This window comes from Plectropomus leopardus, chromosome 16 (assembly GCF_008729295.1).
Source record: "Plectropomus leopardus isolate mb chromosome 16, YSFRI_Pleo_2.0, whole genome shotgun sequence".
Classification (NCBI taxonomy): Eukaryota; Metazoa; Chordata; class Actinopteri; order Perciformes; family Serranidae; genus Plectropomus; species Plectropomus leopardus.
Window position 1 is genome coordinate 23,957,280 of NC_056478.1, and position 27,774 is coordinate 23,985,053.

Here is a 27,774-nt window from a genome sequence, read left to right on the forward strand (position 1 = left end):
ACTGGCTTTGCCCCGGAGCCTGGGGGCCATTAATGACAAGAGGCCAGGGGCCAGACGCAGCTGCCCTGCACAGGTCAGGTGTACACAGTGGTGTTTATAGCAGTTGAGGGCATTTGGTATTATATTGATATTATATATGATATTCTATCGAGGCCAGATTCAGCTCTTGGGCCCTAAGTTGAGTATCATTGCACTGACAACACCTTCATGAGTCTGACACATATTGTCAAATGTGCGTAATCTTAAATATGGATAAAACTTGAGTTTTCATATAAGGGACCATCCTGTGTTGTTCCACTGAAAAAACAAAGCAACATCTTGGGATTGGCTAAGTGGGTGACCTCAGCACCCAAAAATGTTAGAATAAATGAGTTGCATTTAATGATCTAAGACTTCTTGTATGCAAACAAGACTTTGACTTTTAGACTTTTCAAAATGTTACACAAAGCTTCACAGATGCTTTTGCTTTGCCAAAATGACCCTTCCACCTGACAGGTGCGGCATATCAGGCTGCTGATTACAGCGACCAGCCCGAGGCACAGGTGTAGTGATGATGCTGTCTAGTCAGCATCTTGATTTTCCACACCTTTCAGGTGGATGGGTTTTCTTGGAAAAAAGAGAAATGCACATGAAGAAACACAGTCAAACAAAACTGTGCACAATTTGAGTGAAATAAGCCTTTTTTGTGCACAGAAAAAAATCCAAAGAAAGATCCAGGTAGTTCTAGCTGCCTAAACCAAATCAGACCTCTACCACACAGGTAGGAACTTATTCTTTCATTCAGATAGGAGAACTTGTTGATGCACAGGTACTATATATGTATGTGTGTGTATATATATATATATATATATATATATATATATATATCATTGTGACTTGCATTTGTCTTATTTTAATGATGGCTTTGATGGAATTTCCTCAAATTTGGGAACAACTTCCACTCGGGTGTGGAATGGAAATTCTCAAGTAAAGTGCTAGTATAAGTTGTACCACTGGTCACTGACTAAATGTGTGTGTGTGTGTGTGTGTGGGGGGGGGGGGGGGGGGGGGGGGGGTCAGTGGAAAGTTGATTAACACAACATGAGACTGATGGCCTGGGTTTCATCAGAAGATGGATTTCTCTCTCTCTCTCTCTCTTCTCTCTCTCACACACACACACACACACACACACACACACACACACAGTGGCTGGGTCAGAGTGATGAAAAGGGAAGGAAATTTCTTTTAAAATTTCACCAAATCCAAAACCTAACTGCTTTTCAAGCTCTCTGTCACCATGGAAACCCAAACCTCAAACACAATTAAGCACAAGATGAACAGCACTCACACATCCACTGCTCTCTATAGTGGTACTCTGTCAGCTGGCATTCTCAGTCGAAATAAAGCACGAGAGTGAAAAGAAAGTGGTATGGAGACCTGTGTCATCCAGGTGCGAAGGATCGCAGGCATGAGTCCTCTGAAAAAGAGAAAAATGAACGTCTACTGAGCGTTTCATTCCTCAACATGTGCTGAGCAGACTGATGGAGCAAGACGAACACCATTTCCTTTTCTTTAGGCTGTAAAGGTTAAAAGCAAGAAACCACAAAACACATCAACACTGTCAATACAAACCAAACTCCCACTGTGTGCCGCAGTGAAATAATGATAATAACAATTTTTTTAAAAAAAACTGTATTTTCTCTGGCAGTTTTGTTCTTTCACCTTTACACAATATGACATCTCATATTACACCGCCTTTTTAAGTGTTGGGAAGTGTGTGTAAATGTGTGTGTGAGACTCGCACTGTCAGTTTGGAAAGGAGAGTTTGACACAACACTGTTCATTAGCGGTTAACAGCTAACTCGGCTCTGCTCTGCGTGTGTGTGTGTGTGTGTGTGTGTGTGTGTGTGTGTGTGTGTGTGTGTTGTCTCTTCATTAACACGTCAACTCCTCCACTCTGAGGTGACACATTAAAACATTCTGGAATTTTCTGCTCTGCATTAATTAGCATAGATTTACATGCTAACGAGCAGAGAGGAGCTGGACCCCGGCACATGTTTCAGGCAGATTTAAACCACGTTTTGATTTGTGATTTTTAAAACCGTTTTTTTTTAACTGTCCTTGGAAAATAAGGAGGGGAAAATGTTTATGTGAAATGTACGCACATGTTGCGTTATGGTAAATCCTCTTCACATTTAATCTTTGGTTTTTGCAAGGTTAGTGTAGGGTAGCGTAGTAAAGGATGGGGGGTGGGGTACGGCAGGGTAAGGGGGGTTAGGGTAGAGTAAGGTTGAACAGGGTAAAGTAGGAAAAGGATAGAGTTGGGTAAGGTAGAGTAGGATAGTGTAGGGTACAATAGGACAATAAATTGGGGTAAAGCTGAGTTCTCAGTTCGGCTGTGATCGGTTCGGGGAGCTACCAAACCGACCAATCAGCACACATTTTCAGCCCGAGCCCAGTCCAACCTGTCGGCTTTTCAGTACCCAGTGTTGGTTTCAGCTTGAGAACTTAAGGATAGAGTAAGGTATGGGGGCATAGGGTATTATATATTAGTCTAGGATAGGGTTGGGTGTGGTAGGGATGGGTAAGATAAGGTATGGTAGTGGGGGGAGGGGCAGTTAGGATGGGGTAGGTTAGGAAAGGGTAAGGCAGGGTAAGATATCATTCCCCCAAAGAGGAAAATGGTTTGCCACCACAGACAAAGACATAGACTCAATATACACAACATGTCTTTTGTCACAATAGGTAACACCATGCAGAGGGAAGTTCAGTTCTACTGCAACAACGAAGAGGGTCAATAAAAGGGTGATGACTGGGTGTGTATTTCATATGTAAAATATAAAACAGGAAGTATAAAAAGTATTAAGGGAAGGAAATTATATGGTGAAACATTAAAGTGAAGAATTGGGAGTGGAAACACTCATTTGATGGGCAAATGAGAGAACAGAAGAGTGTAAAACCACTGTCTTTTAACACAGAGACTGCGCTATAGAGCCGCGACAAAGTCCCTTTTTTTTATACCTCTTTTGCATTCTTACACAAAACCAAAGTATGGCGGTGTCATGCAGCTCCAGTGTGAGATTATACACTGCATGCATTATCGTGGGATCAAAAGAGGCGTGACATGTAACACAGCAGCGTCTGCCTCTAGTAGCATGGCAAGAACAATCATTCAAGGTGTCTTTTATATGGCAACTGATCTTGTCCTCTGCTCGGAGGGTAAGGACCAGACCTGATTGTTTTCCCAAGTTGCTTAAATTTTCGGCTGCTGTTCTTCTTCTTCAAATAGCTGCTAACAGCTACTTTTAAAATCTCCTGCGGTGGCTCTTTGTTTTTAGCCGAGTAGAACTAAAATATTTGGTGATTCTGCTTTTAGCCATTATGCTCAAAAATGCCAGAACAGCCTGCCAGATCCAAAAGGAGCTGAATATATTGATAATTTTAAATGTAAACTAAAAATCTTTTTATGTCTGGACTTTACTTATTCTATTTTTTTAAGGTCCATTTTTGCATATTTCCTATGTTGTTCTTATTTTTGTTTCTTCAGTCAAACTGTAAAGCACTTTGAATTGCATTCGATTTGTTTGAAAGGTGCAATATAAATCTAATTTGACTGATTGATTGTGCCAGATATAGAGAACGGCAAGCCAGCCACCTGCAGAGTGTCAGAGATGTTGTGGCTTCACTTTTGGGGAGCGCATATGTTGTCTAATTTTGCATGCATTCTCACACACACGCACACACACACACGCACACACACATCACAACACTTGTAGCTAATGATACATCCCTACCACAACCAGTTCATAATGGGATGTCATGAGAGGTAGAGTTACTGAGGGGAGATACATCCCTCCTAGTGTTTGCAGTAAGGACTACAAACCATCATGGCATCCAGTAAAAGACTACAAGACCCACAATAAGCCAGCAGGCAGCCAGGACACCTATTGCTGCTCAGCTGAAACAAATCAGCTGCCTGCCCTGAGAGCTGAAGCTGAGCGGGAGTCATGTGGAAGAGAAGACAATGACTGAGACGGACAGAGAGTGAGAGCTGAGCGTTTAGTTATGTTACTCAGGAGACAGTGAACTGGAGTTTTGATTTACATGCCTGTTTTTGTTTTGTTTAACATCTGTCTCAAAGAAATAAGTTGAACTTTTAAAGAAGACTGAATTCACAGAGTTTAAGTTGAAAAGCAACATTCGTCTTCATTCACACCTCCAAAGCTCCAGGAGAAAAGCTTTAAGACATCACAATGAGTTAGGAGAGGGGACATGGTGAAATGGTGTGTTTGAATGTGTATGTCTGTCTAACTTTGCGTCTTTCTGGAAAGTTTCATTTTACATGGACCTGTTTAGAAGTTATGCACCTCTTTGTCCTCCCACACACTTGATCTTTTTGCTGGACTTCAACCTCTTAGGACACAAAACATGGTCATCAAATAACTGTTGACCGAGTGGACCGACAGAGGGACCTATAGAAACGCTGGTCGCCGCTTAAAACAAAACGCTGAAATAAGTCACTGAACACAAGGGGAGAAGGAAGAAAAACTTAGAAAGAAAAAAAAAATTGGTAGAATAGGAGTGAAAGCAGGGAAAATGTCGTAGAAAGCAGAAGGGAAATTTGTTACAAAAAATAACAAAAGGAGGAAAGAAAGGAAAGAAATCAACAAATACAGAGAAGGAAGGAAATAAGGAAATAAACAGGAAGGAAGCAGAAGAGGAAGGAAGGAAGTTGTCAACCACTAAAGGCAGGAAGGAATAAAGGAAGGAAGTGTAGAAAAAACACTGACCCCAAGAAGAGTCTTTCACGCAACGTGCGACCGACAAGGTGAGAAAGAGTTTAAAAATCTGCTCTCGGCTGTGTTGGGAAAAACAGCAGGACACCTGAAACACACACACACACACACACACACACTCTCACACAGCACCTCCCAGCCGCAGACACTGAACACACACAAACTCCAACATGCCACAGTATGTGTGTGTGTGTGTGTGTGTCTGAGAGGAAGTGAAACGACAGAAAGAGTCTGAACTGCGTTGGTGTGGGTGTGTGTGTGTTGTCGGAGCAGCTGTGAAGGTCACTCCTGTTGCGCTGCCAGAAACACACACACACAGACTTTGTTGCTGTATTTTACACGTTTCTGTCTCATTCTCAGATAAAAAGGCTGACATAGGAAATGGTGAGTTTACATTTACAGTTTAAGAACAGACCGATCATTTTGGTAATTAAAAAAAAAGTACAAATCAAAATAGCTGACCAGTATCTCAAGGCTGTTTATAAGTGGACAAAAAAATCCCACATTGACACAGAGCTTTAGATCATGAGAAGCCAATATTTTGAAGGTTTATCATTAGAAAGCGAGTTTCATTTCTCATTTATGCTCCAAACGTTCCCTTAATACAAAGTTAGCTGGTCTGCTGCTCCCCCTGCTGTAAGACTGACTGGGAGTCTATATCCAACACCCAAACAATGATTTATGTCATTTATTGAATTACAAAAGTAACAAAGGCTAAAACAAACAATATAAAAAAGCTTAATGTACAACTGATTTTTCCAGGAAACTCGGTCAGTCTTTCCTTGTTTTGGGTTTTGGGGCTGAAACAGAAAATATGATACTGTTAGAGAAAGGAAAAGAAAAGGGAGAAAAAAATAGCAAAGAAAAATAAGAAAAAATGAGAACAGAGAAAAGTACAAGGGAAAAGGTAAGAGTAAGTAAAAACTAAATGAAAAGAGGAGAAAGGATGATGGAGGAGAATAAAAGATAAAAAAGAGGTGCAGTTAAAAAAGAGAAAACATAATGAAGGGGAAACAAAAATAAAACGGAAGAAGACAAACAAAAGAGAAGAAAGGAGAAAAACAGAGAAAAGATGAAAACAATAAGAGGAGATCACCATTTGGATTCTCCTGTTTGTAGAAAGTCTTCAGCATCTCGACCGCTTCTTCTGCTCTGTGACCTGAAACACACTGAACACACACACACACACACACACACACACACACACACACACACACACGATACACAGTCATATACACAATATGGCCAAAAGTATGTGGACATCCAAGTTTTACACTATGGACTGCGATCACAGCCTTCACTCTTTTGAGGAGGATTTCCAAGAAACATCGCAAAGACACAGTGTGCTTTCAAAGAAAAAGATACACATATAAAACACAGCAGTTAGACAAACATAACGAGACGGCAGGACGTCATGAACACAGACCTTGAACGTGGTCCCAGACTGAGGTAAGTTTGCAGAGGAAACATCTAGAACTGAGCCGCAGCCTCCAAACCGCTCGTTCCTGCAGCCGTACACAACTACTGGAATGTCTGAAAGATGGTGAAGGCACAATAACTGTCATCACACACACACACACACACACACACACACATGAAAGTGGGGGGAGGATACTGAGCAGACGCAGGGCTGCAGCACACATGATGCATGGCTCCACGGTGACGTACAGAGCTGTTCGTTTGCACACGCTGCTCACATCCAAGTTGCCGTGACGACACCAGTCCAGGAGCTGGTCCAGGGCCACCATCTCAGCATGACGAGTGGCCTAACACACACACACACACACACACACACAGAGAGACAGACAGACAGACACAAATATATGTTATGCATGGTTCAGGTGTCATGTTTTCATCGGTTTGGCACATTGAGTTGAGCTGTGGTTAAATGTGCTACAGTACGTCGTCACTGTGGTGTTTTGGTGTCTACACAAGCTTGTGTTTTTGCTGACATGATGAAAAAAAAAACAAATAAGTTTAATTTCAAACTGCATGTTTAATAAACTGACAGATTTCTTCTTCTTCATGGGGCCACAAAAGAAGGAAACAGCCTGAGTTTGTTCACACAGAAGCAGCACATTGTTTTGTTTCCCTACATTTTTGGTCTCGTTGACTTCATTCCGCCCCTTGCCCACAACTTCATCGTTGTAGACCATCAGACATCCAACTGGTACCTCTCCATTCTGCAGAGCATCTTTAGCCTGCAGTAACACATTCATAGCTGGTCAACACACAGCAGCTCCACATGAATAATCAGACAGTAAAGAAGAAACTACACAGAAGAAACTCAGCAAGTTTACCGCATCACCATACAGTGTCTTTATGTAGATTAAGGCTCAAACAAACTATTATTTTTCATTGTCACTTTATTTATTTATTTATTGCGTATTTGCTTTTGCACTGTATCACTTTAAAAATAACTGACTATATTAAAAAAAACTGAAAAGCTTGAAACAGCAACTGATTGGCACATTTTGACATTATAATGCTTTTACATTATCAGTTAATCGTGTAAAATGATCGTTTCTGGATATATTTGCGGCGCATTAAGTTTAATTGATAAGTGGCAAGACATTCCTGTTGTACATTACAAGATACTGAATGACGTGATTTGGGGTTATTATTTAAAAACGGTAAATCTAAAAAACAAACAAAAACAAAACAAAAGAAAAAAAACACAACTTAGTCGACGTTACTTAGCCGAGATGTCCACTAACTGACTGACTGTCTTTTGGCACACACCACGTCAAAAGCGCTGGACATCCACTTCTCAATTTCCTCATCACTTGGATTGAAACTCTCAGAATCCGCTTTACCACCCTCCTCTGTTCCCATGGCAACTACGCTATTTAACTTTACTTGACAAAAGTCATTCTAGTCACATATAATATTTTTTTTTCGCTTGTTTGTCTGCTTTTGAGTTACAATTTCGTCGCCGGTAGTTTACACGCCACCTACCCACACCACCAGAAGGGGGAAGATAATATTGGACGGACCACTTACAGACATGACCAATCGAGCTCCTCAGATCCATGAGCCACACGTTCATCATGACGTTATCGATGCGTGAAGTTGACTACAATGGGCTGGAAATAAACCGGAAATAAAGGGATTTTTCATATAATATAAAAGCTCAATGTAGCCTGTTATCTTACGTAACTTTATTTTCAAGCATGTTGATTGTCACACGTGCAATCAATGACGTGATTGTGTACACAGTCAGGCCAACTCCAACAAAGCGCTGGTGCTGAATTTATTGATTAAAGGCCTTCCCTCTTTTTTTCCTTTTCTTTACTTCTGGACTACAGATTAAAAATGCTCTCCTGGCTAATTCTGCCATTTTTATACCTTGTGTATTTATTAATTCACACTGTTCCGTTTAAAAAAAACAAAAAACAAAACAAAAACTAAACTGTAAAACAAACTGCTGTGAGGGTTCAAGGACAGAGGGATGTAATGTGCTGCGAGCCCTCTGAGGCAAATTATGATTTGTGATAGTGGGCTTTGTGAATAAAATTAACATGGCTTGACTATGTAACCAAATTTAATTGGCCCATTGATTGTGTCTTTTGGCCAATATATTGTTATCAAATATTTTTTGAAGTCAAATACTAAAATCAGGATAGGTGGAAAAGGGAGGATGGAGGGAGGCTTTAATTTGGGACCTCTCTGCTCATATTGTGTCTATTTCAGGCTGTTTTGCTGCAATATAGTTATAAACAGATTGTGGCACGTACAATCTGCAATTGCATAAGTGCACAACACAAATATCATCAGGTTTATTTTTTAACTATCAGACTTTCCACTGTTTTTTTGCATGCAACCTCACAATGACGAGACACTTAATGTCTACCGCTAAATGCGTGTTTTTATTTTGAAATCGATAGCCGGAAGTGACGCTGTTTACTCTGCGGATCTTAACCGGCACTTTTGACAGTTAGCATGTTAGCAACGAGCTGCTAACTGTCTAAAATCCCCCCGATAAACATGTCCATGAACTAGTTCAAGCTAAAAGTTAAAACTACGGAGCGTTTTTGGATTTGCGGTCTGTGAACCCGTCACTCTCCGAGGATGTTTTCATCTGTGTGGAATTTTATTAAACGCCACAAAAATAAATTTATTTTCACCGGAGCTGTAGTTGGAGGTAAGTGGTGTTCGTGTTAGCTTCTGAGCTAATAACTTCAGCAACACGCCTTGCTGCACTGCAAAATCTCCATGTCATATTTTATTTCCTTTTGGTAGAATTCGTGCCTTTTAAAATGTATTTGAAGAAGTTTTAAGATTAGATGTGCGTGTATTTGCATTTCGGCAAATATATTCTCTATTAAGCAGCATAATTTTCCAACTTAAAGGCACTATTTTTACACATCCAACCAGGTGTAACGCCACTTAAAAGTAAAAGAACTCAGGTAAGAAGAGGAGACAGGAGTTACATTTTACTGAAATTAACAACGCGCAATGTCTTGGTTGTGTACTGCGTTAAAATGATTTCAGCGAGAGTATTAGTTAGTTGTATTTTTGAGACTTTGCCATTGACTAAAACATTTTCTTTTATTTTAAGAAAATTAAATGAAGTCTGACTTGACGCCATATTTAGGAGCTGAGCCTTACTACATGTTAGCACACTGACTTATCGCTAAGCTCCTTTAGTGAATGCGAGGCGAGGATGAAACATGACGTGAATATTGGACATAACTTCCGACCAGTAAGTGTCCGCGATTTCTGCCATGTGACTTTGTAAAAACTGCAGGTTGGTTAACATTGTTGTTTTATTGCTTTGCAGTAAATCAGTGATCGACTTCCTACCTCAGTTAAACCTTTGAAACTTGAGCAAATAAGCTTGATTTCGTTCAAAAACATGGGAAGAAGTCAATGAGCAACAAAAGAAATTGCCCCCAAATTAGCAGGAAGTTTTAAAAACGTACAAGAAAATTATCTGTAAGTTAATGAAATGAAAGACCCCCACGCCCCACAAAAAAAAATCTACATATGCAGTAAATTTAAAAAACAACATCAAAGAAATGACCAAGAAAATGTGCTTTAAACATTACAATTTCGCAACATAATTTTAAATATGTATATATGATAGTTTCAAATCTCTGGCATTTTTTCTTATTTCCCTAGATTTTTTCCCCTAACTTGTGTAAAATAATTTTCTAAATCTACTAATTTCTTGAAATTTCTGGAACATGCTTTGCCAAGTTGCTCAGTGCCATTTTTGCCATGTTTTTTTCTTCTCAGGATTCAGACGTCTAAATACTTGTGAAAGGCATCTGAAAATAGCACAAGAAAGTGATGTCACTTCTGGTTATAAAGAGTTAATCTACTCACATCTTTAACTTTCAGTGACATTCAAAATAAGTTCATTCATTCATTCAAAGTTTTTGGTGTTATTAAATATTAATAAGATTTTACAAAGTTTCTATAATGATTTTGGCTTTCAGTGAAATATGTGACATATTTTCTCAAAAGTTTTTGTTTATTGATGAATACAGAGGAAGAGATAATGTGAATTTAAAGACTAAATAAAAATAAAAACACATAAAAAGAGTGCTGCTTTTTTTTTTTTCCTTGGCATGATCAATTTTAATTATTTAATTTAAACTAAATACTTTTGGAAACATCTATTCCCGAAACATATATTTGTACTTCAGCCGGGACAAATTGCTGGTGACCCCACATGCAGTTCAGACTCATCATAAAGTGTGATTCATGTTTGTTGAGTTATTTCCTGTGCTTGCTAGTAATACTGCAGCTTATTTGTTGGTGATCCCCAGGAGTGTACTTCCTGGGTAAATATGCCCAGAAGAAGGTCAGGGACATCCAGGAGAGGGAGGCGACAGAGTACATCGCTCAGGCCAGACGGCAGTTCCACTTTGAGAGCAACCAGAGGACCTGCAACATGACTGGTAATGACGGCAACATTTTTGTTCTGAATAATAATCTTTTTGGATTACTTGTACGTCTTTTTTCCCACGAAAGAGCACAAAATAATGGAAAACTAAGAGTTTCTCTTTGTTCAAGACATTCTTGATTTGACTGTAATGTGTTGCAGTGCTGTCCATGCTGCCTCCACTGAGAGAAGCCATCGTCAATCAGCTAAATTCAGAAAGCCTCACTGCACTACTCAAGTCCAAGTGAGTAGATCTGCTTTTTTCTGTTAGATAAAACTGATCAAACAATTCCAAACCCACTTACGCACAATCCTACACACTGTTTGAGTTATACATATTACAGATTTTGCATCTACATTCATTATTTTATGCAAATATGCCAGTTTATGCCAATCTTAGAAGCTTTTCTTGTAATGAACATCCAATATGAAGTGTTACATTACATAACTGTCTATAGTGAAATAGTGCAAAATGACTCGTTGTCTTTATGTTGTAGGACAGAACAGTAATGCCTCTTTTTTTCTGTCACATTATCTCACAGACCAGCCAATAAGCTTGAGATCTGGGAAGATTTAAAGATCATCAGTGAGTTCACGCAGTTGTGACACATTATTTGCAAATCCCATAAAATACTTTCATGCACAAAAACAGAGGAATCATCAGCTTAAATGTGATTGTTTTTTTAAATCTGGTATCTGATCCCAAACGTGTCAAACCTGTTGTCGTCTTCAGGTTTCACCCGCACCATAGTGGCGGTGTACAGCACCTGCATGCTGGTGGTTCTCCTGAGAGTCCAGCTGAACATCATAGGAGGATACTTGTACCTGGACAACTCTGTAGGCAAGAACTCAACGGTGAGGAAAACATATTTACAAGCTTCTTTCCCTTTCACAGCCTGTAAGATCACAGTTTTAACTTCGATGCAGCACTGTTAGTTTCTGAAGAAATGCAAATATTTGACCGCAGACTTCTGCTGCTGAAACCAATCGTTGGAGCTCTAGTCTAAGCAACAAATTATTCCAGTTTCTGAAACTGGAATCTGACTATAACTCCAGAGTTTCAGAGTGCAGTGTGACTGGCTCATTCCCTCCATGTGAAGGCGTATTGCAGATGACTTTTGCAAGCAGTTACCTGGTACTTAGTCGCCCTGATGAAAGAGTAAACAAGTGGAATATCAGACAAGTAAAGAAAGTCAGAAAGCTTTATGTTCCTGTCTGCTTGTGTAGGATGCAGTCACTCTAAAAGACTAGCTGTTTTTTTCCAGAAGTAAATTGTCTATTTTACAAAGCCTTTTGGTGTTGCGGAATAAGATTCGAGCAGTTTCAGTGGGGTTTGAGGGGGGGGACTGAAGGTTCAAAAAAATTTGACACAGAAATGCTCAGAGATTTCTGTGCAGCGTGGGGATTTTTAGAAAACAATAAATCAGAAAGAAACATCTTTTTGAGAGCAAAAAGAAGCACACAGCAAGACAAGGTGGAGATATTTTAGGTTTATTTACATATGTGTGTGTGTGTGTGTGTGTGTGTGTGTGTGTGTGTGTGTGTGTGTTATGTTTTTCTTTTACTCCCAGACTCCTCTGGCTCCCCCAGATGTCCAGCAGCAGTACCTGTCCAGTATCCAACATCTACTGGGAGACGGTAGGGTTACAAAATGCACGCACACTAAGTTCTGTTTAACTCTGTTCATTAAGTCTGTTGGGACAATCACCACCTCTGTTTGTCTTTGTCTGTCCCCAGGTTTGACAGGGTTGATGACAGTAGTAAAGAAAGCAGTACAGAACTCACTGGGAAGGTGAGTCTCTTACATTAATGATTATTTACATTATTATTTTTTTCTTTTAATTTTTTAGACAACAAAATGTTATACATCACATGATATTTTCAAATCTCAACCATCAACAAAACAACTAAGATATTCAGTTTACAATCATATAAAACAGAGGAAAAATAGCAAAACCTCACATTTCTGATTCCTGAATCGGAAAATAGTGTCATTTTCGTCTAATAAGTGACTTGAAATTGTTTATTTCCAGCGTCTCTCTGAAGCAGAACATGTCTGTGCTGGAGTTGGAGCAGCAGCTGAGCTGGATCAGAGCGGAGGTGGAGGCCAACTCTGAGCGGTCGATGTCCTGGTACATGCTGGCTGACGATGAGAACGCGCTCGCTGACCAGGTCAAACACACAGAGCGCGACACGCAGCCGCACTCACAGACAAAGCATCTGGGTGTTTAACAGACATTCTCGTGTCCTCTGTGCAGGCATGTGGACTGACAGAAAACGACCTTGTGACCATCAGACTGTTAAATGAGACTAGAGACATGTTGGACAGGTAAACATCACACCTGTGTTCTCACTGTAGCTGTGTGTGTTTTGTGATTCTGATGTGTGTGTTTGTGACTCCAGTCCAGACTTCAACACTGTCCTAAACGCCAGTTTCAACCGCGGTTTTTCACGTCTTCTTGACAACCTGGCGGAGTTCTTCCGGCCGCCTCCTTGTGACTCCGCCCTCAGCTCTGCACCTGACAGGTCAGCTGTTTGACGGACAAAAAATGTTGTTTTTTTTATCTACATCTGCATTACAGGTTTATTATGTTTATTTTTAAAGTTTTATTGTTTAAAGAAACAGACGCAGCTGCTGTTGTTTATTTTAGCTCCGTGTTGACATCGGTCTCTACATTGGCCTCTTTTTTTTCCCCTCTCTTCCAGTCTGTCTGCAGTCAGTATGCCGCTGGCGAAAATCATCCCCATAATCAACGGTCAGATCAACACAATCTGCAGCGAGACTCCCAGCTACTTTGTCCAGGTGAGACCGGGCTTTCACGAACGCAAACATCACGGTGGAGCAACAGAGAAACCTGCATCATATAAATCACATCACTTTGGAATGGGACACAGGCTTTCACATGTTTAGATTTTGATTTTGTGTTTTTGCATGAAAAGATGGCAAAATACTCAACCAGCCAAATTTCAAAGCGAAGTACACTTTTTCTGCCTCAGTGCCGGTGACAGCCGTGGCTGGAGGCTTGTCTGTCTGTCCCGTTCTTCTAAATGCGATGTCTTAAAAACATCATGAGGGAATTGCTTCAAATTTGGCATGAACATCCACTTGGATTTGATGATGAACAATCTAAATTTTGGTGGTCGTAGGTCAAAGGTCAAGGTCATTGTGACCTCATCTTTCTTGTCAATGTAATATCTCGAGAACACCATGAGGTTTTTTTTTTTTTTCACATTTGGCACAAACGTTCATTTTTACTCAATGATTTACTGACTAGAATTTGGTGGTCAGAGGTTAAGGTCAGTGTGGCCTCACAAAACATGTTTTTCACTATGCACTAATTACGACAAAATTTCACACAAATATGTAATAGGATAAAACGATGATATTTTATATCCAAACGGTCAAAAGTCAGCATCACTGTGACATCATAATATTCTCTCCTTTTCTGTCATATCACAGGAACAAAAGGGGAGACTTTTGGTCAGATACTGAATTACTGACACTTATCTTGGGCGTGTCCACCTTAAAACGGATCATATACACCCTCTGTGCTGCTGCGTGTAAAATGTGTGTGAAGCATCCATGTTTTTACAGACGACGACGTAATCTGTAGGTGTAACTTTAGTGGTTCACAGAGACATACAACCCAGGAGCTGCAAGTGAAGTTGTTCATGCGCCACTGGTCAGTCTGCCACCAAATTTAGGCAAACAAATCCCATCTGTTGGCACAAACAGGCTGCACGCCTTGGCACAATGATCTCCAAACAAAGTCCACTCTCTGTTTGCCCGTTTTTTTTTTCTTGGATGTTTGCTGAGTGATAATCAAATAAAATATCCCAAGACAACATGTGCAGCTCTCTGATCAGATTATAAGTGCACATTTTTTATATATAAGCACAATTTGACAGTGACTCAGAATCAGTCTTTAATGTTTTTAAGAGAGGACAAAATTTCAGTTTCATTTGAAAGATTGTTGTAATTTGATTGAGTTTTTCAAAAAACGGTTCTTAAACTTTTCCAACTGAACTTTTAGGGTGTTTAATAACACTGACCACCTTAAAAAATCAGAAAGTTCTTTTTTTGGTAGCAACTGTGAAGTACCAAATGCTGACACCAAACATCTCATCATATCATTATCTTTTTCACTTTTTCCTCGATTGGACAGAGTTTGATGATCATAATTTTTCCATTTTAGACTATATTTGATTAAACAAAGCTGCTTGTGATTAGATGTTACTTGAGGTTTCCTTCTTTGTAAATATGCTGGATTTTGATGGATTTTTTTGATGACAGAAGGCATTATGTGGCATTATTACAACAGCATCATAAAATATATTTACAGCATAAAGTAATTTTTCCCACGAAATACTGATTGATGATTCCCACTTTTGTACAGTTTGACTTTTACTTAAGAACTCTTGAAGAGGACAAGAAATGTCAGACAACTTTAAGATAATTTTGGAATATTTGAAAAAAAAAGAAAGCACATTTTTTATTCACAGAATTAGCCAAAACACAATAAATACAATCAGTCCTTAATACTTCTCTTAGTGTGTCTCTAACTCGCCGTCTGTCTCTGTCAGGACTTGCTGATGAACGACCAGGTGAAGGAGTTTGCTGCCAACGTCTATGAGACCTTCAGCACGCCACAGGAGCTGCAGAAATAATCAACGAAGCATCAGTAGAGTAAGGTGAGGAATATATGAGAAAGCGGGATGAAAACATAAAGGATTTAAGCCCTGGACTGTTCATCCCTTTTTCCTTTCTGTGGAGATTCGTGGCAGAAATGTCCACGACAAAGCAGCAGCGAGGGCTTCTCTGTTCCTTTTGCGAGCAGAGCCTTTATGGATTACTGAACTGGCGGAGGGAGAAAAGACTCACACTGGGTTTATAGTCACAGCAGAGCCTGTGGTTAACTCCAGGACTACTGCATCTTGGGAAATGGAGTCTAATCTGGTAAAGTGGTTTTAATTACCATAAGAGGTGACAAACACACACTGAGACAGTCAAAAAGTGGAGACAGGAGCGGTCGCAACTTTTTCATCGAGATGACACTGAAACATTGTCAGTTTGTGTTGATATTATCGATTTTAGGATGATTTCCTTCTTTTCTATCAGCAGTGGTGAGTGTTTTATGTCTGTTCTCGTTTCCAGCTGTTCAGTCTGCACCTTGGCTGTGTATATCAGAAGGTTTTTTTTAAAACATTTTTTAACATAACTTAATACAGGTTGGGAAAAGGATGCACAAGACCGATGGAGGCTGATGTTCATATTTTTGTTTTTTTGCTAATATTCACTGTTCTTAAATTTGACTATTTTTCGTGTCATGGTGGAGAAAATTTGCAGCGGTTATGTTGGAAATTTGGGGATATTACAACTTGTTGTTACAACTTATATTACAATATTACAACCTACAAAAATTGGTTATTAAAGAATGATAAAACAAAGAAGATGATTCCAAATTAAATATGTCGTTAAAACTGTAATTTATCCAAGCTGGATGACTTCCAGTGGTCACAGTTTTTTAGTAAAACACAATTTCAGTTCTTTAAGCATTAGTCAAACAATACAACATGCAGACTTAAGTATGTATCTGTTTTATGGAGCATTTAATCTGGTTTCTAAACCCTATTTTCTTGGTGTAGTTCTGTTTTTGCCCACAGGGTGTCAGTGTCTCTCTGAATTGCCCTCGTTTTTCTTTAAATGTAGGGCTTCATTCCAAAAATGTTTCTTTTGTTAACATTCAAATTAAATGAAAGTTAAATTTTCCATTTGTTATTGTGTCCTTGGCAGTATTGGTGTTACATCATGGCTTGCATCCTGAAATAGTCCATAACACCCAGGGTTCACTTTAACCCTTTGAACCTGAGCGAATTGGCTTCAGTTCTTTGAAGTGCTCTGAAAGAAGGCAATGAGCTACTTAAAAAGAAATGGGCCAAAAAAGTAGGGAAATTAAGAAAAAAGTTGCATGAAAATTACCTTAAAATAGGCAACAAAAAAGAAAGGTAAAGAATTAAAAGAAACAAGAAAATGACCTTCAGAAAGTTCTAAAAAAGAAGAAAAAAATCAACATAACATAATTTTAAATTTTTCTTTTTGTAACATAATTTTAAATATATAATTATAAGATTTAGAAATATAGTTTTCAGGACATTTTCCTTAGTTTTTTGATAATATCTTAAAATTCCTCTCTCTAGAAATTTTTTAGGCTATTTTCTTGTCTTTTTTCCTTTTTTTTTTAAATTTGTGAGACTTTTCTTGCCAAATTGCTCTTTGTATTTACAATCATATATTCAGAAAGAAATCCAACAAATTTTCTCAGGTTTCAGAGCTTTAAATGCTTGTGAAAGCTGTCTGAAGGCAGCAAGAAAACTGATGTCGATCCAGGTGTTAGGGGGTTTAATTGGCACAATCATTTTGTATCATTCTCACAAATGGTAGCTTATGTTGCTTTATAACAAAAGTCTTTCCACCTGTTCCTTCATGGTTTACACTTGTACGCAAATTCAGTGGAAAAAATATGCTACTCTTTCAAAAACTTAAATGATTTTAGAGTCTTCTGTGTGGAAAGACAGTTTTTTAAATTTCCAAGTGGTTCTAAATCCTTTTCTTATCGACCCCCTGCGCTGCACTATACTCATCCCTCGTCCGATTAGTAACTCAAATCAGGTGTGTTCAGCCAAGCGAGCGTCGTCAACACACCTGATTGAACTGATCAGGTTAGATGAGTGGAGCAGGAAGAGGTGGACTTGTACAGCACCTCCTACAACACTTGTGTCATCTTTTTATTCTGATGATACTTTTTTGTCATCCAGGTAACTGTAATCACAGTAAAAAAAAAAAACCTTTGTGACTACCTTTGTTTGCAAGTACCACAGACGTTTCGATTTGTCCCCCTTCAGTGACACACACAAGATTGATTTTTCTTGCTGCAATCCATCACATAACAAAATGTTTTTGTTTACATGTTTCATTCAGCCCATGCTAGATTTGTTTAAGGTGAAGAGTTCAGTTCTGGTGCAAAAACCCTCAGCTCCTAAAATATACTTATCGGTCCTGTAAGCCCAATAATAAAACGGATAAAGCAAATTAAAAGTCAAAAAGTGCAGCTTTTGATCAGTGAGTGATTTTTCTGTCAGAGCAGTTGTGTTAACCTGTCAGTTTTACCTCTTTGGAGATGAGAACACATCAGGTTTTAGGTCAGCTAAGTTTATTCTAACAGATTTGTGGATTACAGAATAGTCAGGTAAGAATGTAAATCTCTCTATGTAATCAATAACGTTATGCCTTTTAAAGAATAATGTCCAGAATGCCAGCTAAAATCTATGTTTGTAGCAGTTTATTAAAGAGATAATAAATGTAAAATGTGATTTGATATACATTTTGTGTTTCCTGCCTCTGTGCTGTGGGGTTTTAAAACTTTTTAAAACAATAAATTTAGATCCATATGTGATTTGCATGGATGCAAAGAAAGAAGAAATTCCCCCAAAATTTGCAACAAATGAGTAAAATACAAGAAAATCGTAATAATTCTATTATGTAATTTTAGATACAGAATTATGATAATCATAATTGTACTTTTTTTTCCACAGCTTTTTTATTTTTTCCCCTAGGCATTTTTCCCTTTAAAATCTCAATCTACTAATTTCTTTTAATTTTCGGAACATTTTTTACCATTTTTCTCATTGCCTTTTCCCCCCGTGTTTTTTTGAAAGAAATCAAACCACTGTGCTCATGGTTCAAAGGTTTAAATACTTGTGAAAAGTGTCTTAAAGTAGCACAGAAAAGTGATTTTGCTCAGGTTTCAAAGAGTTAGCAGGTAACGAGTAACACTTTTGGCAACAGGGGGCGCCATAACTGCAGCAGGAGCATAGAGCAGGACACAGTCTCATGAGATAAGAGCAACCCTTTTGGAAATTACTGGTCTTGGAAAGTTGTCACTGTGCAGTCAAACAGCTGACTCATGACACATTGGTGAGTGCCGTCATCTCTTAATCACTCACTAATTAATTTAGGAAAGAAAATCTTTTCCAATATGGAAATTTAATCAAAGTCAACCTGGGTGTATAATTCCAAAAAAATTATTACTACTCTAGTTTCTATTGAGAAGATGAAGAGATGAACATGACATCTTCAGTTTCACTAAAAGAAAACACACTCCTTTAGTTTATTGGATCATGAAACAGAACTCATAAACGCTCTGTAAAAACCTCACTATGTTTGGTAAAGTTTACACATGGATTGATAAACACAGATTTATCTTGATCAGGAACATAAAACAGGTGAATCAAAAGGACAAAAACAAGAACAAACACTTGCTAGAAACCTGATGTGAGCCTTGTGAGTGCTGCTGCCTTTTTGGAAAAAGAGATTTAATTTGTGGAGGAATTTACTGATATTTTACTGTGATGATGAACACAAAAGGAGGAACTATTAATTCTATATGATTTCATAATTCATTATCACACTCTTTTACAAAACTGAAATTGAAACAGATTCTTTGTTTCCTTGTTTTGTGAGGCCGATTAAAACATGCTGGATTGCTAAAACTGATCATTAAACAAGATTCAAGCTGGTACCTAATTACAGGGCTACATACTAATTACAGTATATTAATTACTGTAGTATACTGTATAAGCAATTAGTACAAAGAACATCACTATTTACCACTTAAATTAACAGAAAATTATACATTATGTGCAACATCAGATGTCAAACATTAGAATGACACTGCCAACTAAACTTTAACATTGTCTAATACCCCCCCCCCCCCCCCCCCCCCACACCCACCCAATGATGTCCATGTTTTTTAGCATGTTAGGATGCTAATATTTACCCATTATAGATAACATTTAGCCAAAGGAATGTCATTAGTTTTTGAAAAAAAAAAAGTCAATTTCTGTCTTTATAATGATGCTTAGTGATAAGTCAGGACATGAACATCTGCAGATTCAAAACTGCAGTACCATGAAAAGTTATTTAACACCGTCAGTCTTTGAGGGAACTTCCTGGTGACGCCTTTGGAATATTTGACTGCACTGGCTGATGCCTGAATGCATCAGAAGTTTTGGTTTCTGTGCGAGGTCTCTTTTTTGGGACAAGGAAGAGTTTCAGTCTGTGCTTTTGGTCATCTGAAGGACACATCTTCACTCAACTGCGTCCTTTGTTTTGTTTCAGCTTAAATGGATTTATTCATGATGCTCATGAACTCTGTACCGGCTATTAATGTTTTCTCTGCCTCTGCTTTAAATATAATATAGAACACCACAGAATAAATCTCTAATATTTTTCATAATCAAATTTGCCTAACATTTTGCCCTTTAGCAAATAAGCATATAATAGCTTTATATGATATTTATATACTAATTGTTTTCTGTTTGTCTCAAAAAAAAAAAAAAATGTTCTTGAAGACAAATTACCCCACAAATTCCCCCTCTGACCTTGAATCAGCAGGATTTGGTGGTGACAGTTTGTTCTCAGTGGAACTTTGAAGAAGTCATTGTCGAAATCTCTTATCAGGATGAAAGTGCAAACAGTGGAAAAAACTGGCAGACAAATTATCTGCCGTGCTGAAAACAAAAAAAGATTCGTCACACACAAGTTCAAGGGTCATAACACCAATCAATCATCAACCTTACTGATTTATTATATTTCACACAAATACTTGTACTCGTACATGTAGGGAGGTGTGCGTCTATCTTTGTGAGAACCAATTTGCGTTTCAGACCATGAGAGTGAGAAAATTTGGGGTAAATGCAGACATTTGGGGCATCCAGTGGCTTAGTGGATTGAGCAGGCACCCCATGTATAATGGCACTGCTGTGCCGCAGCAGCCGCGGGTTCGAGTCCGGCTCACAGCCCTTTGCTGCATGTCGTCCCCTCTCTCTCCCCCCCTCGCACTGCTGATCTGTCCAATCTAATAAAGGCAAAAATGCCAAAAAATAATCTTTAAAAAAAAAAAAAAAAAAATACAGACGTTTTGGGTGGCCCTCGCCTTCAGTCAGATGTTCACAGGCATGTTTCAGGGTTCAGACTTGGTTTTAAGGTTCAGGGTACATCCAGGGGGTGTAGCTCTTGGTGAATGGGCACACATAAAATATTAGGGTTAGAGGTTTAGGTTTGTCATGCAGTTGTGATGGTTAAGGTTCAGGTTAAAGACAAGGGAAATATTAATCATTATGTCCATGAGAATCCTCAAAGGAGTCGCTGTATAGGGTTGTGTGAGTGTAATTGGACACATAATGACATTCATGTTCTTCCTGGTTGAGTGTGACTCAAAAGATGACATCATCTTCTCTACTGACCCTCTTTGACACTATACCTTATAAGGACGAGAGATATTTTTTTCCCGCCAGTGGTTTAGTGGATGAAATGGTTAAAATAATTAATGCTGCTGCTGTGTGTTGTCAGAAGTATTTATTTGACCCAAAACTTGTAGCAGGAGATAAAAGACCAGCGAAGTAGCTGTGTCATTGTAGTCGAACAACAGTAAAAGATGTTGCACTTTGCTGTGAAATAGAATAAGTTATCAAGCGTTAGATTACATCTAGCTATAGTAGAACTGTAGTATTAAATGTTTTCTACAAAATATTCTCACTTCCAACGCACTACGTATCCTGGGAGCATCGGTTGTTGACATTCTGGGATGCTGTCAGTTTACGCCTGTTACATGCATACATGTCTTTTCAAAACACATTTCAATTTTTCACAGGAAATGTACAGTTTCTGCTTGTTAGATGCATACAGTCTTTTTTCAAAATAAAAGCACAATGTAGGTAACCCTCAAATTTATGTTTATTCCCCTGTGCAACTAATGTGGTTAGGTTTACTTAAAAACATAATATTTGGCTCAACTTTTTTACAGGAAGCAAACACCAGACTCCCAGGTGAAGGTCGGGCGTTTCCCGCCTGTCCTATAGGGACTGTCCAGCTAAGGTTACATTAATGTCAGGCGGTATTTTGAACTGACGCTGTCCGGTAGTGTTTTAAAATGACATCAGCTAGGTTAGGGCATGTCGTCAGTGTCTGAGGGGGAATCAATGAACAAGTGGCGGTATTTGAAGACTTTGGAATGAGAACGGGTTAGTTTCCATCTATCCATCCATTTTCTGCCGCCTATCCGAGGCCGGGTCGTGGGGGCAACAGGCGGAACAGAACATTACAGACGTCCCTCTCCCTAGCAAGGCTGTGTCAGCTCCTCCTGGGGGACCCCAAGGTGTTCCCAGGCCAGGCGAGACACGTAATCCCTCCAGCGTGTTCCTGGTCTGCCCCTGGGCCTCCTACCAGTGGGACGTGCCTGGAGCACCTCCAGCGGGAGGCGCCCAGGAGGCATCCTGATCAGATGCCCGAACAACCTCAACTGGCCCCTTTCGATGCAAAGGAGCAGCAGCTCTACTCCGAGCTCCTCCCGGATGTCCGAGCTCCTCACTCTATCTCTAAGGCTGAGCCCAGCCACCTTGCGGAGGAAACTCATTTCGGCCACTTGTCCGCGATCTCATTCTTTCGGTCACTACCCAGAGCTCATGACCGTAGGTGAGGGATGGAACATAGATGAACCGGTGAATCGAGAGCTTCGCTTTCTGGCTCAGCTCCTTCTTCACCACAACTGTCCGGTGGAGCGTCCGCATCACTGCGGACACCACGCAAAACCACCTGTCCATCTGTAACCCTTAACCTGAACTTCACTCTAACCCTAACAAAAAAACACCATCTCCCAACCCCCTAAAATTTAAGAGTTGGAGCTGAGTCCTGAGTTTTTGAACTTACTTCATGAGAGCTTTTGTTGAAATAATCAATTCCCCAGCCTCTGAACCATAATGCTTAACCCTTAACTTCAAGCCTAACTCAAAAACCATGTCCTTTCCCCCAAACAGCAATTTGCAAAAATAAAGACTGAACAAAATGTCCTCACTTTCCAAAGAAATTCTCCCTGACAGAGCACAGTCACACATGTTGTCTGGCAGATGGTTATCAAATTTCCACATAATGAAGAATGCCATGTGGTCTGCAACACTGTGAGTGCGTGTGTGATGTGTTTGACCTCCACTCATTTTCCTCCGAATTGCAACACAGTGCCTCCAGTCAGCTGCAGCCTCACCACCTCATGACCCGCTCTGCTCAATCTGACAACACTCCTCTGCTGATTGTCTGTGCGAAACGTGTCACTGGGCCCGTCGTGCTGACGAAATAATTTTTTGCATCCCAAAATAGAGCCGGAGCCCCACATAAACAAGCTGAATCATGCAGAGTGGCAGAATGGAGGCTTTGTTCTATAAAAAAGGGCCTTTATTTGCTGAGTAACTGTGTGTAGTGAGGCAGTTTTCCATCAAAGCGCTGCTGGGCAGAGTCCCGTTCAACACTGCAAAAACAGTTCCAACTCAAATTAGCCTTTACCAGATGACTGCGTGTCACACTTTGAACTTTTGTCGTGGTATGTTTGTTCTTGCTCCACAGTGAATTATCGTCTTTGCCCGGTTTGTGGCACAGAGCTGGAAATCCCCCTGTTGGTGAACTAGAAGTCTGAGCCGCTGATGTTTTTGAACACTTTCTGGCTGCATGACGCAGCTCACGTCTACACCACTGACCCACATTGCAAAAGTAGGAACTATTTGATAGACGGGAACAGGTACATGCTATTTGTTTGAGAGTTTGGAAAAACATGTTATGCATCACAGTTATGTTGAAATTCCCTGAAATATGTATTTTTTTCATCTTCCCCAGCTGTTCTGATCATCAGAAAACAGAGAAAATAGTTTCTATCTGCAGACTTTTGTTGCACAGCAAAACAAGTCACAAAATTATTAAAAAAAACTGCTAAAAAATAGACATGAACAAAGCATATTTTGACAATTAATGGAAATTGATAACTGTGTTTGCTAGTATAGTGGAAACCTTTTTTAACCCTTTGAAACCTGAGGAAAATGGCCTATTTTCTTTCAAAAACATGGGAGGAAGATAATGAGCAATGACAAAAGAAATGTCCCCAAAATTAACAACAAATTAGTAAAAAGTACAAGAAAATGACCTGAAATTTCAATTTCAAGTACCAGTTTACCATCACTGTGAAATCAGCCATGTCTACTGTCCCATACCCATCAGTGGCCATAATAGTTACTGTATTTACAGCACTGAATAAAGTAACACTTTATCTGAGTACAGAGATTATTGCTCTATAGATCTTATTCAAACAAATGTTCCCACCCCCTTACAATGTAAGCAGCTCAGTGATGCGGGAGTTGTTCCAACAAAAGCAACAAAGACTCATTATAAATTCAAAACAAAAAAAAGGACTTGAGGAGTGGTGGAATTTTTATCTGAAACTTGCATAGCAGGAAAAAACATTCTCATGAATCCAAAATCAGATTGTGTAATTTCAGTGAAGTCATCAATACAGCAAACAGGCACCTTATTAAGTCAAGTGTTGGGGTAAACCTGTGATTTACAGAGTTACAACATGCGTTATAACCACTCAATGAACAGTAAATAACATGCTTACACATGACTCAAGGTGCCAGCAGCCCGGGGTTTAGGACCCATTTGCCTGCCCTACGCGCCCTTATATTTTGTTGTTAACATTGGCGTTTCAACCGTTTCATGTGGACGCAGCAGATGCTGTCCAGAGGCATATAATCACACCCTAACTGGTTTTGTCCAGCAGTGATCTGATGATGACGCCGCCCGGTTTCCTTTCAGTTGCATGCAAAAGGTGCCTTTTGTGGACTAATGACAAGAGCACCATCAAAGCGTCGCTAATTTATGAGTTCAGAATGAAAACAGGCTGCAACACTTCACTGCCTTTACTATTGAGTAAGTGGATTGGCTTCTTTGTGTACCATTGCTGACTGCTAATATGACCCCCATATCATGAGTTTTGTTGAAAAGGAGATTCTCAGTTATGAAATACACCAAACAGTAGAGCAGCTCCGTAACAAGCAGAAAGTTAAGTAACATTTTGTTTTTAAATATCTGTTAGTGCAACCAAGAAGATCAGTGAAACAAAGCCTTGATTCCTCCCTGTGAAACCTGCTGAGTGACACAATGACTCAGGTCATGTGATGTCTGAGCTGGCATCATGTTTTTTCATAATCGCTGTTGTACGTGGCCTACAGTGAGTGTTTAAAATTTTCCCTTCAGTGGGATATTTCCTACAGAGAGTCAAAAATCTATTGTGATAATGATCAGGTGTGTACAAAACCTTTCCACTATCACAGTGACTCAGCAGGTGGAACCTTTATGCTCATTTCAGGTATTCAGGTTTGATCATCAGCCGTGGCGAGGAATTCATGTACAAACAACTTCTGTTTTACCACAAAAGATCATAGAATCATCTCAGGTTTATTTTACAGTATGTAAGCCAACAACTGCTTTTAATGTAAGTTGTAAGTATCAATACCTCTGCTACTACACGTTTTACTGAGAGTAATTTCTACTTTTTAATTTGAGGAGTAATTTAGGAGTAATGTAAGAAGTGCGAGGGTCCCTATGTAGTTGGTTAGAGAGGCGATGGATGGTCCAACAAACCCAGGACTTTCATGTGGGAGTCTGGTGTTTGCCTCTCGTCTGAATGTGATGTTTTTTTTCCTATACCTTACCATGTGTCTCCTTCTCCTAATCCTAACCATCCGTGCCGTTGTTGGTATCCAAGTGTTGATTACCGTGTGCTCGTGTTGTCTGAGCATGACCACATGCCGCAATATCCCACCATTTGCTTTTGTTGACATCACAGTTGCGATATCCCACAATATAAACAGCAGATGCCGAAAAATACCTAAAATGGAATAAATAGACGTGGAAGTCCACTGCAAGGTGGCAAAATGTGATGAGTTGGACAAGAATGTGTTGTTCATCCTCTAGCATAGAGTCGGCAGTCTTTTTGATCTAAACTGCAGCCAGCCACCAGGGAGCGATCATTTTGGCTTTACTTCTGAGGAACTTTTATGCCGTCCATCTTTGATAAAGTTTACGATTAAGACACTATTATCAGTAGTAACCCTGTCGACAAAAAAAGACAAAGAAAAAAAGGGTGAAAGTAAAAAACAGGAAAAAGTAAACACAAACCAGGAAATTATTTGAAAAAAGTATAATATTATTATGACAAACTAAAACATTTGGGTTTTTAGTTTAATTTTCCCTTAGCTTATTTTTAAAATAATTTTTCAAATGTACTAATTTCTTGCAGTTTGCAGGACATTTTTTGCCAGGTTGCTAATTGCCTTTCCACCCATGTTTTTCGGAAGAAATCAAACCAATTTGCTCTGTGTTTAAAAGTTTAAATACCTGTGAAAGGTGTCTGGACTCACAAAAAAAAAAAGGTTGCGTCAATCCAGGTTTCAAAGGGTTAAAGCTGGACAAGGTAAATTCATTGATATTAAAGGTTAAGACATTATGAGGAAAACACTGTAGATAAAAAATACTCTGCAGAATCAGTTTTGGCAGATAAACAAATATGAGATGTTAATTTGTCCTTTGACAGGTAGAGAGGGTTCATCACAGACAGTGTGCATAATGAGTTTCATGGCTCATTTCTGAATGAGTTGTAATTTGGTTGTAATTTGAAATATTACAATTACCCCTTGTTACAATAACCCCCAGTCTCCCCTATTGCTAAAACAACAAATGTTAGCTCACAAAGTATGCTACTGCTACCTTCGATCCTATAATCTCTACTGGTGCTGTATAAACCCTTACAAGCATGTGAAAAGTGTTTGTCCTCCAGACTCGGTCAGGAAAAAAGAAAGAAAAACACTGACTGAAACTAAATGATCAGTGTGGGAATGGAGCCAGCGTTTCAGGTTGTAGTTTGTAGTATCAACAAAGCTGATTAAGGCACAGAAAGTGACAGGTGAACAGTAGCTGTGTTTTAACCTGACTCTTGCGTTTGAAATTGCTGTTACAGTGGTGACTCACAACTACTGGCAATGAATCATCCACACTGAGATCATCCTGTTTTATTTTTCACTCTACTCTCACTTTTCCTCCGGTCTTTATTCATTTTCTCAGTTATTTGTAAGTCAGTCCGTCCTTCCCTTTCTCTAGAAGTCTCCGAGCTTCGTCATGTACTGTAATGGTAGTAAGGGCAAGCTTGGGGCGACTGTGAGTGTGTGTGTGTATGTCTACATTATTGATTCCCTCTGAGGCAGTAATCTGTGAGCTGCAATGTGATTGGCTGGCTACTGTCAGGCCTCATTACCTGATAATCTGAGCCTCCTCTGATTGGATGCCGTCGGATCCTCGTTAGGAATTCATAATGCAGGCTGAGGTCACACTGCTGATCGGGGGGGTGATGTCATCTCACCTGAGCCCTTCGATTGGCCTAGATTGACCCAGACATATGTACAACAGAGAGAGCTAGATAATTATAAGATTCAGGTATAAAATGTAACATGATATAAGATGTAAAATGAGATAATGTGATAAGACATGAGGTACAAGGTAGATTTATTTAACATTTAAAAAAAACAACAAAGTTTAAAGAAAATGAAATTAAATTTTGTCCCTAAATCCTGCTGCATCTTTTGGTATCAAAGGAGGAGTTTATGAGTCTCACAGTTTGGGGAAAGAAGCTGCTCTTTAGTCTGGTGGTTCAGCAGCAGATACTTCTGGGCTCCGTGCAGACACCTCACTTCACTGAGGTCACTGCTGCTCTGTAGATGGGAACCAGTGATGTTCTGGGCAGTTTTAATCACCCGCTGTAGAGCCTTTTCTGTGCTTTTTTAACCTGGGTGGTGATTTACGATGACCAAGATAGGTTCTTAGTGATACTAATTCCCAGGAACCTATAGCTGTTCACCTGCTCCACCTCAGCTCCACTGATAGGAGTGTGTGTCTTTGCCTCCTTCTTTCTAAAATCAGCAATCAGCTCCTTGGTTTTGCTGACGTTGAGCAGTAGGTTGTTCTCTGTGCACCACTCTGCAAGACTGAGGAGAGATGACCTGATAGAAAAAATGGCAAAAAATAGGTTAAAAAGAAAAGAAATGAATTTGGATAAAATCAAATGAGATACACTAAACAAATGAGTCAAAATGATAAAACGAAGGTGAGATGAGATTAATAACTTTAGGCTGGGTAATATATCAATAATATATCCATATCATGATATGAGACTA

General features: G+C 39.3%; 2 protein-coding genes and 1 long non-coding RNA gene across 3 annotated transcripts; 1 reads left to right on the top strand and 2 right to left on the bottom strand.

Moving 5' to 3' along the window:
- Window positions 1-5,445: 5,445 nt before the first annotated feature.
- Window positions 5,446-7,755, bottom strand: adat2 (adenosine deaminase tRNA specific 2). The gene is made up of 6 exons (XM_042503830.1): window positions 7,518-7,755; window positions 6,872-6,976; window positions 6,391-6,541; window positions 6,202-6,308; window positions 5,872-5,944; window positions 5,446-5,575 (listed from the first exon to the last, which is right to left on the bottom strand). Exons 1-6 carry the CDS (start codon window positions 7,608-7,610, stop codon window positions 5,547-5,549), a joined length of 558 nt encoding a protein of 185 aa, XP_042359764.1. The 5' UTR covers window positions 7,611-7,755; the 3' UTR covers window positions 5,446-5,546.
- Window positions 7,756-8,691: 936 nt separating this feature from the next.
- On the top strand, window positions 8,692-16,116 carry pex3 (peroxisomal biogenesis factor 3). The gene is made up of 12 exons (XM_042503164.1): window positions 8,692-8,919; window positions 10,553-10,684; window positions 10,831-10,912; window positions 11,211-11,254; window positions 11,402-11,523; window positions 12,240-12,306; window positions 12,406-12,460; window positions 12,702-12,840; window positions 12,927-12,997; window positions 13,072-13,194; window positions 13,375-13,471; window positions 15,253-16,116. The coding sequence occupies exons 1-12, from the start codon at window positions 8,847-8,849 to the stop codon at window positions 15,334-15,336; spliced, it is 1,089 nt and encodes a 362-aa protein (XP_042359098.1). The 5' UTR covers window positions 8,692-8,846; the 3' UTR covers window positions 15,337-16,116.
- LOC121955289 lies at window positions 15,238-27,255 on the bottom strand. The gene is made up of 4 exons (XR_006106623.1): window positions 27,216-27,255; window positions 26,859-26,981; window positions 20,110-20,238; window positions 15,238-15,324 (listed from the first exon to the last, which is right to left on the bottom strand). It is a non-coding gene; the product is annotated as an uncharacterized LOC121955289 (long non-coding RNA).
- Between the last annotated feature and the right edge of the window lie 519 nt (window positions 27,256-27,774).

Coding starts and splice junctions, on each gene's coding strand:
- adat2 (XM_042503830.1), bottom strand. CDS start 7,610: ATGGGAACAGAGGAGGGTGGTAAAGCGGATTCTGAGAGTTTCAATCCA. Junction 6,309..6,390: donor TGCAGCCCTGCGTCTGCTCA/GTATCCTCCCCC, acceptor ACCATCTTTCAG/ACATTCCAGTAGTTGTGTAC. Junction 5,945..6,201: donor AGTCTGGGACCACGTTCAAG/GTCTGTGTTCAT, acceptor GTGTGTGTTCAG/TGTGTTTCAGGTCACAGAGC.
- pex3 (XM_042503164.1), top strand. CDS start 8,847: ATGTTTTCATCTGTGTGGAATTTTATTAAACGCCACAAAAATAAATTT. Junction 11,524..12,239: donor CTGTAGGCAAGAACTCAACG/GTGAGGAAAACA, acceptor TTTTACTCCCAG/ACTCCTCTGGCTCCCCCAGA. Junction 13,472..15,252: donor CTCCCAGCTACTTTGTCCAG/GTGAGACCGGGC, acceptor TGTCTCTGTCAG/GACTTGCTGATGAACGACCA.